At 48.7% G+C, this 13,420-nt stretch overlaps 1 protein-coding gene across 2 annotated transcripts in view; it reads left to right on the top strand.

The window, feature by feature from the left end:
* The window catches only part of SUFU (SUFU negative regulator of hedgehog signaling), a 93,745-nt gene extending 80,606 nt beyond the window's left edge, over positions 1-13,139 (top strand). For both annotated transcript variants that reach the window (XM_086466722.1, XM_086466721.1), the window contains exons 11-12: positions 9,383-9,451; positions 12,644-13,139. In XM_086466722.1, coding sequence (XP_086322848.1) covers positions 9,383-9,451; positions 12,644-12,733 — 159 coding nt within the window. In that variant the 3' untranslated portion in view covers positions 12,734-13,139. The remainder of the gene's footprint in view (positions 1-9,382; positions 9,452-12,643) is intronic.
* Positions 13,140-13,420: the final 281 nt, after the last annotated feature.

Here is a 13,420-nt window from a genome sequence, read left to right as displayed (position 1 = left end):
TCATATGTGTTTTTTAGAAAGCGTGCCTGCTTCATTCAGTGCACAGAGGTGCAGCATGTTTGGGGGATGAATCAGGAGTGTGGAGTAAAGTAGGCTCTTGCCTATAGGACTTCCACTTTGTTAGTTTGTCATAATTAGAAGCTGTGTAGTGAATGAGGCAGGTAATTGCAGAAGAATCACAATAGTGTTATGATGAAGCCTGTTAAATGTTGCCCTGGAGAACTGGATCCTGTTCTTGCCTCTACTACTCTGTTCTTTCGCGATGCTATTCCAGAGTCTTAAGCTAAAATGTTCTCACATGGCAACTTAGTTTGTGTTCCTTGTTTTCTGGATGCCTAGCTCGAGACCTGAAGTCTGATTTGTGTTCCCAGCCGAAGGAGGAGACCGGAGGAATTCCTCTGCGGATACCCCTGTGCCCTGCAGGGCTGAGTGGGCTGGAAAACAGGGAACTGCAAGTCTTGAGACAGGCACCCACAAAGAAGTAGACTTTCAGATTAAATTTTCTCTTCACTCATTTTCCCATGTCTGTTCAGGAAAACCTTCTTCCAGTCATCCTGTGAAGATTAATTCAGTGCTTGCCAAGCATTCCAGCTCCACAGATGAACACCAGAAACAATTTCAGGAAGAGATTAAAGCTTGTTCTTGCAGGTCAGGAGAGAGGAAAGGATCTCTCTGGGGTAGGGGGTCAGCCTGGGAGTCGAAGACCCATGTTCAGCTCCCTGCTCTTGCAGATTTTCTCTGTGACTTTAAGTCTCTTAGTTTCTTTTAGCCTCCCTCCCCCATCTGCTGCACGGAGAGGAGTGCTTCCCTGCCTCGCAGAAATGTAAGGCTGAGCACATCAGAGGCTGTGAGAGTGGTGAGGACAGTAAGATTAGGTAATCCATGCTGGCAGTAGTTGGATGGAGCGTACTAAATAAAGGGGAAGAGAGTAGGAGGGAATGGGGAAGCAACTTGAATGATAATGAAAAGAAATGATGACTAATGCTGCCTTCAGTGAGCAGAACCATCCAGAGGACTGAGCAGGGCAGAGGTCTTGTGGGAGAAAAACAGCAGGCGATCCTGTGATTACAGATTTGTTTCGTGAGGCAGACGTACACTAGGGCTAAATTAGCATGGCGCAGACAGTCTCTGTGCAGCCTTTTCTGAAGTTTCGTATGCCCCATGTCACTGGTCTCTGAGTGTAGAGGGATTTTTTCCAGGTAATTTACTCGGGTTCAGGGCGAATCCTGTTAGGCAGATGGAGGCTATGGTTCATTTGCAGTTGGCACCCTCTGATTCTCAGCACAAGGTCTGTGTCTCTGCGTGAGCTGAGGAGCTCACAGCAGTGGTGGGGTATTATCCTCTGGCACTAGCCGCTGCTGGAGGACGCTTTTCACTCACCTCCTGTGCCAGTAGGTTTACAATGTCCAGCAGACAAAGTGTGGATATTGAGGCTGTGGAAGTGGGGTTCTCCCCCAGTCTCCCTGCCCTTTGTGTCATCTCCAGCTTTGACCTCTGATCTTTCCTCCATCCTGGTTTTCTGTGTCTCTGTCTTCCCCTCATCCTGGACCGTCTCTGCTTTCCTCTCCTCTCCTTCGTTCAAGTTGGCAAATTCCTTCTCCTCCTCCACATGGCCTGACTTCCAGCAGAAAGGCTGAGAGCGCTGGAGAGTTTCCCTGCTTCGGTCCTGATTTGCCTGGTGCCATAGCAATCCCTCGCTACTCAGAGGAATGATCAGAGGGAAAACTACTCCTTAGCTACCTCTGCCTTGTGTTTGCAGCAGAGCTGCCTTGGGCTGGTACATGCTCAATGAAGAAGGGCTCTTCCGTACATTTTTCTGCCTTCCTCTGAAGGGCTGTGGACAAACAGGGACTTTCAGAGGCTTCTGACTCAGCAAAGCATTTTCATGATCAGGAGAAAGACTTCCCCATGACCTCTAGAGCATTTTTTCCTAGTCTTCATCACCCTCCTCGTAAGGGGTAGTTCTCATGTTTTGCAACAAAATGATCATACGCATTCGTTAGTACTGTCAAAAAATACTTTTTCCAAAATACCTCTCTGAGATAACTTGGTTCCTTTTCCCTTAAAAACCTTAAAAAAAACCATCAAAACCAAGACATCCAGCATGGAAAAAATAACTTGAGGCTTAGGACAGCAAGGTCAAAATTCTCATAGAAAATGTTAAATGTGCCTGTAGGCAGGATAGGTACATGGAGGCTGTGGGAAGCAACCAGCATTCAGGAGCTATCAACATGCACTATCTCTGCTGGCAGTCGTGGCGGGGGGGGAAGGGATTACTGTGAGCAGGGTCATGGGGGACGATCCATTCTTTTGGTTTGGCAACCTAAGTGAAAAATCTGGGAAAGAAGATCAGACTGAGCCCAATCTTTAAATATTTTCGGTTTTTCTTGCTGAAACAAAAGCCTTCAAGAGACCAAAAGCTGAAAAAAAAATCCTTTTGTGTTGAATTAAACCAGAAATAGAAGGTTTTCTTCAATAAAAATAGGGGAAAAAAACCCAAAAAACACAGTTTTGCAGAATGTAGCTGGAGTTGTTAGAAGTTTTGCCTTCTCTAATCAATATTTGAGGGATAAAACACTTGCGTAGGATATGAGAAACTTGTATTTTATTCCTTTCCTGTTATTTGATCCCTTGTTTCTACTTCTTGGCTTTATGGGCACCACAGCTATAGGGTATTTTGGTTCTTCCTCAGCTCATCCAATTGGAGTTGTTCCATCATATAAAACACTGAATTAGTCACAGAGACAGAGAGCACAAGAGAATGACTCTGTTCCGGTAGAGTTAGGACATTCCCCTGGAAATGAGCACATCTGGTTCTTCTCTCTGCTATACCACATGTTAAATCATTTAAGCCCATTGGCATAATGGCAGCAGCAGAGGTTCAAAGCAGCATTTCAAGGAGCTACTCTGATGCTTGAGGTGCTCACTTGTAAGTGGCAGCTATGGGTCGAGTACTCTGTTGAAGAGATAGGGATTGACTTTTGTCTCCCCAAACTTGAATAGATGTGTAATGCGTAGCATGGTGAGTTTAAGGACAACATCCACAGACTGGTTTACATCCTGTACAACTACAACCTGCTCTTCTCCAAAGCAGTTTTATGCATCTACCCCAAGAAAACCTTTTTCAGAATCTTTTGAGTGGCGTCCCTCAAATTCTTGAGCAGGTCTAGGAAATCTAAACTAACACTTTTCCAGTAAGTTTATCATCTTGCCCAAACATTCCCCAAAACCTTACTGCATTATGCCTTTGTGCTCTTCCTCAGTGCTGAATGAGACACTGGGAGAAGCTTACACTAGTGTAGGAATGTCCCGTTAGGTCATCATGATCCTCCCCATACCTACTCTCCTGCAGCATGTTCTCTAGTACTTTGTCCAGGCTAGTTTTGGATGAGTCAAGTTCTTTCATCCTTCTTAAGCCGACTGACTATCCTGCCACTTAATGCCCCTCCCTTTGCTGCTCAAACTACATTTTGGCTACTTTATGTAGGTTTTCTTATACCTACTTGGCACGTTCCCTGAAATGCCTGTTCTTACTTTGCTTTTTGACTCTGAAAGAATTGGTATTGTCTTGGCTCCATTGTCAGCCCTGTCCCCAGCTGAGCCAAACTTCATGTGTTCACACAAAGCAGCCCTGTCTGCAAGATGGATCACATCAGCCTGGGCTCTGAGGAGCCCAGGTCCCTGGGATCAGCCTTGTAGTTGGGAGTGTCATGGAGAGATCTCACAAGGTCAAAATCTTTCAGCGTCATCATATACTTCCTCTTCTGGGGTTGTAACATCGCAGTATGAAGCAATAGGGTCCCTGAGGCATCTGTGAATGGATGTTTTTCCTTTACAAGGAAGGTTGTGAATCTCCTGGAAGAGCAACAGTGGAATTTCCCATCAAAGGTGTTTGTCGCAATACTGGTACCTTTGAGGCTGTAATGAGAGCTGTGGTGGATGGCCATTTCAGACAGTGTCAGGGCTGCGTGTGACGTAGAAAGATGAAGTGACAAGGCCTCTGCCCTGAACCACTTGCAGTCAAAACAAAAGCAGTGCAAAGAAAGGGAGCCCAGAGCCAAGGGGAGAGCAGAGAGATGGGCTGGGGGATGCTTGTGGCACAAAGTATGATTCACCGGGGGGTTTTATTGGTAATGTTTCTTTTCAGTGGGAAATGCTGACGTGCTTTAACTTCACCTTTTGGTGTGCTGTCGACAGGAATTAAGCTGAAACATTTTCAGGGCAAAGGGCTCCTAAAAGTTGCTGGATATTTGCAGATGTAACAGATGACATGTGGCCTAGGGTACAACTGCTCTGCCCGTTCCAGGCATAGCACCTGGATGGATGAACAGTTTCTTAAAAGGGTTGGTGTGGTTTACACGGGGGCTTATTGCAATGTGTTCCCACCTTCTCTGGCTGAGCTGTACAAGCCAGCTCTGTACTAAGACTAGAACTAATAAAACATGGTTTCCTTTCTTTGACAAACCTGCTAGAAAAGTAAGTGACAGTGTTTAATGCAAACAAAGCACTAGGGCAAAGTGTGGGATTGTTTGGTTTGTTTCTAGGTAGGCAAGAAAATTGCATATTATCAGTAAAAGCACCCCTGCTTAGTTGTCCCTGGGCCAGTTGCTTGTGTCTTGCCCTAGACAAAGCATGTTTCCTGAAGCTGTGACAGAGCTGCAGCTCAATTCCTAGCTCAGCTTCTGAGGGTCTTCCTTGAAAAAAGATTTGCCAGCCTGTGCCAGGCTTTCAACATTGGCGTGACCTCTGGCCCCAGCCAGCCTTGCCTGAGCTGAGAATTCCAAGCCCTCATGGTAGGGTTGAACCCTATAGTGAGAGATGGCGTGTTAACTGTGGGGTGGTACCTTCAAGCTGACTATAAACTCTTTAATGTTTTACTAAGCACTAGTTGCTTTCAAAGTCAGCCGAACTCATCTGGAGCCCCATGACCTTGTGTACATTTTTAGATCTCGCCTGTTTTCATACACTTGCAGCCTCGTACCTGTAACAAGTCACAATACAGGTTTCTCAACTATCTGTGGGTATGAAAGCTTCAACACTGAAGGCTTCAACACAAGCTCCTTCAGTTGACCTGTAGGTAAGAAGTAGGTTTTGGCAAGCTCAGGTGAGACTTGCCACGAGAGGGAGACATCATGCACCAGCCCGAGTGTTCCCTGAACACATCCACCTGAATAGCCTGGTATTTTGTAACGTGTCTGGACACATGCAGCTGTTAGTGAAGCAGTGAGAACGCAAACTTTGGACCTCGGCTGTGCGGTAGGTACCTGTGATAGAAAACAGGGACCTATCTCTTTTGGCTAGTCATCGTCTTCCAAGCATCCGCAGCGTGACTAACCGCTCCAAAGCACACGGAAAATGGAATCTAGATCTGCTAGCAATGGGATAGCATGTGTCTGGGCTTCTCTGGGTCAGGTCGGGGAGATCCTGGTGCGAGCAGGACCGTGCAGCACCGAAGGAGAAGTTTCAGATACCCACAGCTGGCTGGCGAGGCCGTTCCCTGTTCATACTGCAAACATCCATTACAAAGGCTGAGCTACACCCCGTAACCAGCTTCGGCAGGCTGGGCTGGCAGGAGTGTTTGCACAGAGCTGTGAAAACACAGGGCTGCGAGTGCCCAGCCTCTATGGCACCCGGGACGCCCACCGCCGCTCAGGAGAGCTCCTTTGCTTCCTCAGCGCCAGCTGAGAGATTTCATGGGAGAAAAGGCCTGTTCAGTGCGCATGGGGTGGCTTCGTTTGCCGTCCAGATCGCGTCGGCTTTTCCCATGGCTGCAGCACAACCGCGGGGCTGTTTTCCTTTGGGAAGGGAATAAGCTGCTTCATCATTGTGATCTCTGTGCGGTGTCCTGTTGATAAGATCAGTTAACAGTATCAGAGGAAAACTCTAGATTCAGGTCTGAAATATAAAGTGAACGGGGCCTATTTGTTTAATTTGAGCTTCTAAGGTTTAAATCCCAGAGGAAATTAAATTAGGTGCCTAGAGCAATGGCAGTCTGTCATGTTTATTCGCTGGGAATGTCACCTTTAATATCATGCACATATAACGTGTGTGTGTTAATGTAATGGGGTATCGTACTGTGCAGGAGCAGGCATGCTACAAGAAGTGGAAACCTGAAATATTGTGAGGGAGGGAGGCTGAGATGGGATTGGATTTATTCTCACCCTTCTCCATAGGAGCAAAGACTCACTCACCAGCATGAAGGTGGTTTTGCTGATTGCAGGAGGGGATGGCAGCCTGATCTATGAGCACAGGCCTTAATGCTCTTGGGCCGTTTTGATTGGGCTGCTTCTAAGAGGACAAATCTTGTCTAGACACGAATCCAGGATGACAATACTTCTTGCTTCAAAGCCTTCATTAGCAGTTGGTGTGCTGCGGACGCTCGCCTTCCTCTGCATCCTCGGGAGAGCTCAAGAGTGCCAGTTTCTTCCTAAGTGCCGAGGGACATGGCTGCCTCTACGTTTGGTTACACCCACGCTTCGGAGACTCCCTTCTTCTCCAGAAAGGAGAGCAGTGTGGGGTAGTAGGGTTTGGGGTGTTCTTTTTGTCATTCGGGCTGTTAAGGACAGGCTCCGAGTGACACACTGTGTGAATGTCACTGCAGCAGTTTGTCATTGCAGCCTGTGACGCCTGCCCTCCACCAAAGTTAACTGTCTATGCAGGGCTTGCAGAACGGCACTGCGATCTTTTCTCAGTGCACTGCATAGAGCAGGCTGCCATTGCTTTGATCCCACACAGTCCATGAGATAGCTGAGCTGCGGACTCCTGTCCTGCTCAACTCATCAGACCCTTCAGGGAGCTGGTTCAGCTCACTACAGCAGTGGAATTTGGATTTTTTTCAGCTGGATTAACAAAATCCAGCTGAGGGGGCAGTAAGCTGCAGATTGGCTCAGCCATCTCAGAGGGTTGCATCCCAGGTCAGTGCTAGCCACAGTGCTCCATGTAGGTTTGTCCCTACTCTGGGAGTCTGTAGCTTAGGCGGGACCTGACCTGTCCCCCCCTTCATTCTCTCCACCCTTTGCTGTTTACCCCTGCATACCCTGCCTTGTTTTCTTCCAGCCTCAGAGCAGCTGGCTGCCTTGCACACGTGGTTCCCATTTCTCTCCTGCCTCTGGCACCTTGGGAGCGCCCAGGGGTCTTCCTGCTGTGCTTGTCTTCCAGTCCCCCTGCCAAAGCTGCGGCTCCTCATTCCTGCTCTGTCACCCGTCCCAACCTCTGGCATTTTTGCTCATCCGTGAATGGCTGAATATTCATTTCCTCCTTGCCTGATTGCTGTGAATACCAATTCCTCCTCTTTTTCCGGCTGTTCTGTAGATTTTGATGTCTGCCAAATCGTTTTCATTCCCTCACCCCATTGCAGGCTGCACCTCCGCAGAAACCGATCTGCTCCGTGCAGAGCCCCAGCTCCCCACCCAGCTCTTCCTTCTGAGCTGAGTGATCGGGTTGCCCTCCTGCCTCCGACACGGACAGACAGCTTCCTCCTCCTGCAAACAGTCAGCAAATGTGTGTCTCCAGTTCAACAGGCAGAATAGTTACAGGCTCCTGCAAGGAGACTGCAGTAGTTTGCGGTGGTACTGCGTGTTTCGGTGCAGTTTCTCAGCTTGCCAGTCTGCAGATTGGTGCCAGGTTGCAGAGTCCTGTCCAAAGCAGCAAGCTCCTGGCTCCTAGATGAAGCAGGGTTTTTTCAGGTTCGAGATACGATCAGAAAGGCCTGATGGAGGTGCCTGCATCCATGCTGAGCAGCTCAGTCATAAACCCTTGGCCTGGAGCCTGTTGCAGGTTGAAGCTAAACGAAGAGGGGAATGTGTTGGAGAGGGGAGGTTGCAGCTCCCTCATCCCCTAGGAAATCTGTGTGCAATGGCAGCAGGGTGGCAAGGTTGAAGGGGAGAGAACTGCAGACACCTGGTAGCTCTCAGATCTGGATTTGGTGTTTTCAGATCTCTTTTCTTGCCAACCAAAGGAAAAAAGGGAGAGCAGTTTTCACTGTCCCTTTCTGTCCGATAGCCCTGCTTATGTGTTACCAAAGTGGAGCCCAGAGGCTTCCACTTGCCAAACAGCCCATGGCATCCTGGAGGTCACTCACTTCCCGCTGATGTTACTGGTACCAAGGAGCTGGTGGGCATGGGATGTTGCTTCCTGCACAGAGGTGGGACAGCCTGGCTGCCCCTCATCCAGATGTGAGCTGGAGGGGACAGCACAGCGCGGTGGGGCTGGGCACTTAGCTCCATCAGTGTTTGGTGCTGCAGTGGTCCCTTCTCTGGGAGGGAGCACGGAACTCATGGCTGGGGAGAACAGGGAAAGAGAAGGGTGAGAAAGGAGGCATGGGGATGGTGGCTTCTTCAGGATGGAAAGCAATGCCAGAGACAGAGGAAAGGGTGGAGCGAAGGAAGGAAAGGAGGAGTAGGGGGGAAGAAACAAACCTGTAGGCTGAAATGGGAATAATCCGCTGAATACTGCTGCAACCTAATTCCCGGTAATGCCTCTCCAAGGCCCCCTCACAGCATGGGGATGTTTGCCTGGTCCCACACTGCTGTCTCTGCTCATGTGCCAAGCCAGCTGGCCTGCCTGGAGCTCTGGCCTTTACGGCTGTTGTGAAGAGAGGCAGGACGTGTTTGCTTTTGGCTATCACGTGCTTTTTTAAAGAAGGTGGGAATTGGTCCCCCCATCCACCCCTGGTGTCTCTGGTTTGTGTGACTTGGGGACTCCATGGAGCTGGGGTCATGGCCCTCAGTTGAGAATTTTGACCCATCGGCAGCCGCTTTCCTGGGCCACTTCATGCTTGCCAGCCTGGCCTTGAGATGAGCCAAAAGCTTTCCAGCACAGGCACGCAGGGTGGGCACGTGCAATACAACGTGGAGGTGCCTAGTGCGGGCACTGCTGTGGGAGCGTCTCCCATACCCCTCATCTGGTTCATCTGAACGATGTGCTATGCTCGGGTCACAGCCCTGCCTGTGCCCAGAGCACCAGCTATGTATGGGTCTCAGGCTCTCCCTGTGCTGCTGTTTCCTGATTAAACTGTGAGCTTAACTTCAATGGATCAAGATGAAAGTGGCTGTTTCCCACTGTCTCTCCAACAGTTGTTATCTTGACCCCTTTTCCTCCTTCCCCACTCTGTCTGTCTAAAGCCGAGCCTCTAATTTTAGACTGAGGAAGATAATTGAGGGTCAAAAAAGATTACTGTATAATTTTAACTTTTTTTTTCAGTGGTTGGGATGGGAGGCAAAGTTAGGAGCTCCTTGCCCTCAAACCTTTGTATTGCGGGAAAGAAGGACATAGGGGAAGGAGTGAGCTGGTACAGTCTGCTCTCTGCAGAAGTCGTTCTGTTTCTTGGCAGTTAGCTAAAACTAGGAAGGTAAAGGTGTAAACTACTGTATTTCCTTTGCAGATCCTATTGACCGAAGAGTTTGTAGAGAGAATGCTGGAAGATTTAGAAGATCTGAATTCTCCAGAGGAAGTAAGGCTGCGTCATTCCCATATCTCCCATGTACTGTCCCAGAGCTCAGCCAGTCCTGCAGCTTGCCTTTGATCCTCCCCTCAGCTCGCAGGCTGCAGCCCTGCCCTGTAGTCTTGAGGCCTTGCTAAACCTTCACATCTGCTGTGAACTAAGGCACTGAGAGAAGGGATTGCAAGAAATACAGGGCAGGGATGGGTGTTAAGGGAGACTGCATTTCCTTTCCGCCAGCATCTTTCCCAGCATGGTATCTGAGCGCCCCGAATCAAAGTGGTGCACCCCCTGGGCCAGGTAGAGGGGTTTTCTCCATGCCGTGCATAGTGTCCTCAGCAGCAGCTCCAGGCACATCACCTTCCCCGCTTTCAGAAAGGCTGAAAGTGGTGGCAGCACATTTACTGCTGAGCAATCTGTTGTAGGGGCCTCCTTTTTTGGGTTTGGGGAGCAGGTGGGGGCTTTTTCACATCTGCTACTTGGCCTTCACCTGCTGCCCCTGCAGAGCGTGCAGAGGACCATCACGAGCCTGGAAGCATTATAGAATCAGCCAAGGGAGCTTTATAAACCTTTGCTGTGCGGTACTAAACTTCCCCCTGCCATGTGATCTCTTCCTGGGGAACATTTAACACCCTGTCTCCCATGCATGCCATATAAATATTCTGCTTGACTTCAAAGAGCAGTGGCAGAAATGACATGTAATATTTTTAATCCCATTTTTTACAGCTCCCTGCAGACTCTAAAGAAACTTTCCTTGGCTTGTCGAGCAGCCCTCCCATCCCTCGCCCTGCTCCCCTCCCCCCAGGAAAATCTCAGGGCTCTAATTGTTTAATCCAGAGTTGATTTAATGCCAGGGTGTTCTTCACTGTGTGAGTGAGGGGAGCACGCTGCTGGCTGTGCAGTGACTTTCGGGCCAGCTTTTATCCAGTTAAACCTAATCCAAAGCTCATTTTTGCTAGTGACATGGAAGCCCAGAAGCACTTTGGTTTGAAGGCCCTTTAGTGAAGGCTTTGGACGGCTCATATTCCTTCACTCTCCGCTGAGAGGCAGAGGCAATGAGCATGGCAGCTCCTGGCACAGCGGCCGGGCATTTGGTTCCGAGTTACTGTGACTTTGCTAAATTAAAAAGTGAAAAACAAACAAATGCAAAGGATGACTTCTCCAAGAGGATTGCTTTGGAACCACTCCTGTTTATAAAAAGGAAAATACTTGAGATGAAATGTGATCTTTCAGCATCTAGATGCCTCTAAGGATTTGTAACTTGCAGGATCCCAGTTTGGGCCAACTGAAGGCGTTCCTTAGCAGCCCTGACTGTTGCTGATGATATTCATGTGGTAGAACGAAGCGCTGCAAGGAGAGTCTTCCATTTGCTGCATAAAGAGCCACCCATGTTAAGTGAAATTAAGTGACATGATCTGTCTGAGTACCTTTAGCATGTTTTTCACGTACCCTAGACGTTGAACTCAGAAGAATCCCCTTGGGCAGTGTACGGCCACTAGATTATACAGTGCAAGCTATACACAGGGCTTGAATTTAAAAAAAACAAACATAAGCGAGACTTGGGCTGTTTATGTTTCCTAGAGGAGAAAGAGTGGGAGTTTATGGTAACCACTATCCTGAAGGATCCTCCTGCTGTGCCCAGAGATCATGGCTCAGCATACTAAGGTCAATGAGTACCAACTGCAGGTTACCCTCATACAGAGCTGCAAATGGAGCAAGGTCAGGAACAAATTCATGTTAGAGCCACCCTTGCTGTGGAGCAAGCAGCTGGAGGGGATCTCCTTTAGCAGGAACCTGCCACTGCGTGTAGGTAGTGTCCTTCAGAAACAGGGTGCTCATGGGAAGAAAGACAAGTAATTGGATAAAGATGGATGAGTTGCAGGTCACTGTCCCCTTGCTCCAACTCTCTAATTCACATAGCCCCTGGCAAGCTTACAGCACTGCTGGTCTTGATCTGAGGACTCTGCTGAGAGAATCTGAATTAGCTACTTCCAGGTCAGATTGTCACTGGTGGTGTGGGATCCCGATGAGATTCCTTCCTAGGAGTCCCATCAGGGTGTCAGGGACTATCGCAGTGTGTGAGGTGGTGCTCCAACATGGGTACAACAGGTTTTAAAAACAAAATGATCCTGCAAACTGGCTTCCAGAGCTGCCCCCCCATGTGTTTTGAACCCTCAGGCTGTGCACTGGAATTGCATGAAATGCTTGTGCAGAACAGGTTGCCATCCAGCTGTGGATGGGGCAGATTCATAGCCTAAGAGATTCTACCTCCCACACGCCCACAGAGCTGGTTTTGAGATCTGTGTGAATGCATAGGCTCTGATCAAACATGGTTGTGAGAAGGTTGGTGGTAAGGCTCCATAGAGCTCTGTCCCTGCGTGGTCATGTTTGGGATCAGGGATGTTGGGGTGACTTCCCAGCCTAAGGCGGGGTGCCCTGGAGCGACATCAGGATGGGACCATTGCGCTTGCCTTGTTTGGGAAACATTGGCCAGAGACAGTGCTGTGTAAACCAGACTGGGGCAAAAAATCTCTGTTCCCTGTGCTTCAGTCAATGTTTGCAAAACAGCCTGAGCAGCCGAGTGCCTGTGTGAATATGAGGCATTGTACGGGCGCTCTGCAAAGCCTTTGTACTAGAGGTGGGTAGGGCTGGAGCAGAAATGCTGTTCAGGCATGCTGGCTCTCCCCAGCCAGGGCGGCACAGTTTGCCCTCCCAGAGGTGGTGGCCATTTGCAAGCCTGTCACCCAGCAGAGCCATGTTAGCTCACATCACACCCTGTATGAGCAAGAGTTTGAAAGCTGCCTTAAGTCTCCCCTCAAAGCAAACGGGGGGCCTCTGGGGGCCAGGGTAGGTGAAAGAAAAGGGACGTGGTCCGGTAGGAGGGGAGATAACTTGTGCTGGGAATTTTCAGAGAGATCGGGGAGGGGAAATGGTGATGGGGGCAGAAACCCTCCAGAATCTGTCTGATGAAATAAACAGCGCTTGGGCTGAAATCTCAGAACTTTACTTTGGCAGCTGAGGCACAGGCCACATTATCTAATGTCCACTGCTGTCCAAAACATACTGATGGGGAAATGTTTTCTTAGTGGCCTCTTGTTTCAAAAAATAATAATAACATGGGGCTGCCTGCCTTTGCAATGATTTTGTTTTTTCTGTGCAGGTTGCAGCGGTGTACATTAACTGGTTCTCTTTACTGTCTTGCAGTTTAAACTTCCAAAGGAGTACAGCTGGCCTGAAAAGAAACTGAAAGTTTCCATCTTGCCAGATGCCGTGTTCGACAACCCGCTGCATTAGAGCTGGATTACACCCTTCTAACAACTGGGAGAGCCAAGTTACTGTCCATTACCCAGTGACTCACAGGATAATTAATGCAGTAAAAACTCTGCCTGCAAATAAAAGAGTTTGCTGCACAACCACTGCAAACAGAAGAGGAGCTACTCAGCACCAGCCCAGACCGAACTGAGCCCTTTCCTTTATCCTTCCCAAGGCTGAGCTCTCTGGGAACAGCCTGCGTATGTGTGAGTGCGAGTGAGAAATATTTAACTATGAAAATTAGTAGTAAGAATCCTTTTTTTTCTCCTAGCTACAGAACTCCCCTCTGCCTTAGCCCAGGGTGTAGACGCTCTGCACGCCTGTATTTACACATACATTTCTGCCAGGTGCGAGCCTATAATCCATGGATTAAATGTTCTTTACGTGACTCTGGAGTCCTTTTGTTAGCCAAACTTTTACTGACTGCAGAACTGTTCTTCCATGTGCTATTTTTTTTTCTTTTCAGAAACGGAATGGTATTTCCCCTGTTTAAAGGAGGCCAAAAGCTCACATGCTTGAAGCTGAACAGATTTAAAGATGAACTTTCTAGTTCAGTCAAGAAAAACAAACCCAGATCCTCCCTGCCCTCAAATTAGGCATGTTTTAAGTGTTGGTCTTGGTGTTATTAGCTATGGTATCACTGCAAACAGAGGCAACTTTATTCTCGCG

This window comes from Leptosomus discolor, chromosome 6, assembly GCF_034619465.1.
Source record: "Leptosomus discolor isolate bLepDis1 chromosome 6, bLepDis1.hap2, whole genome shotgun sequence".
Lineage (NCBI taxonomy): Eukaryota > Metazoa > Chordata > Aves > Leptosomiformes > Leptosomidae > Leptosomus > Leptosomus discolor.
Note: the sequence above shows the minus strand (reverse complement) of the source record. Positions and strands in the feature narration are given on the sequence as shown.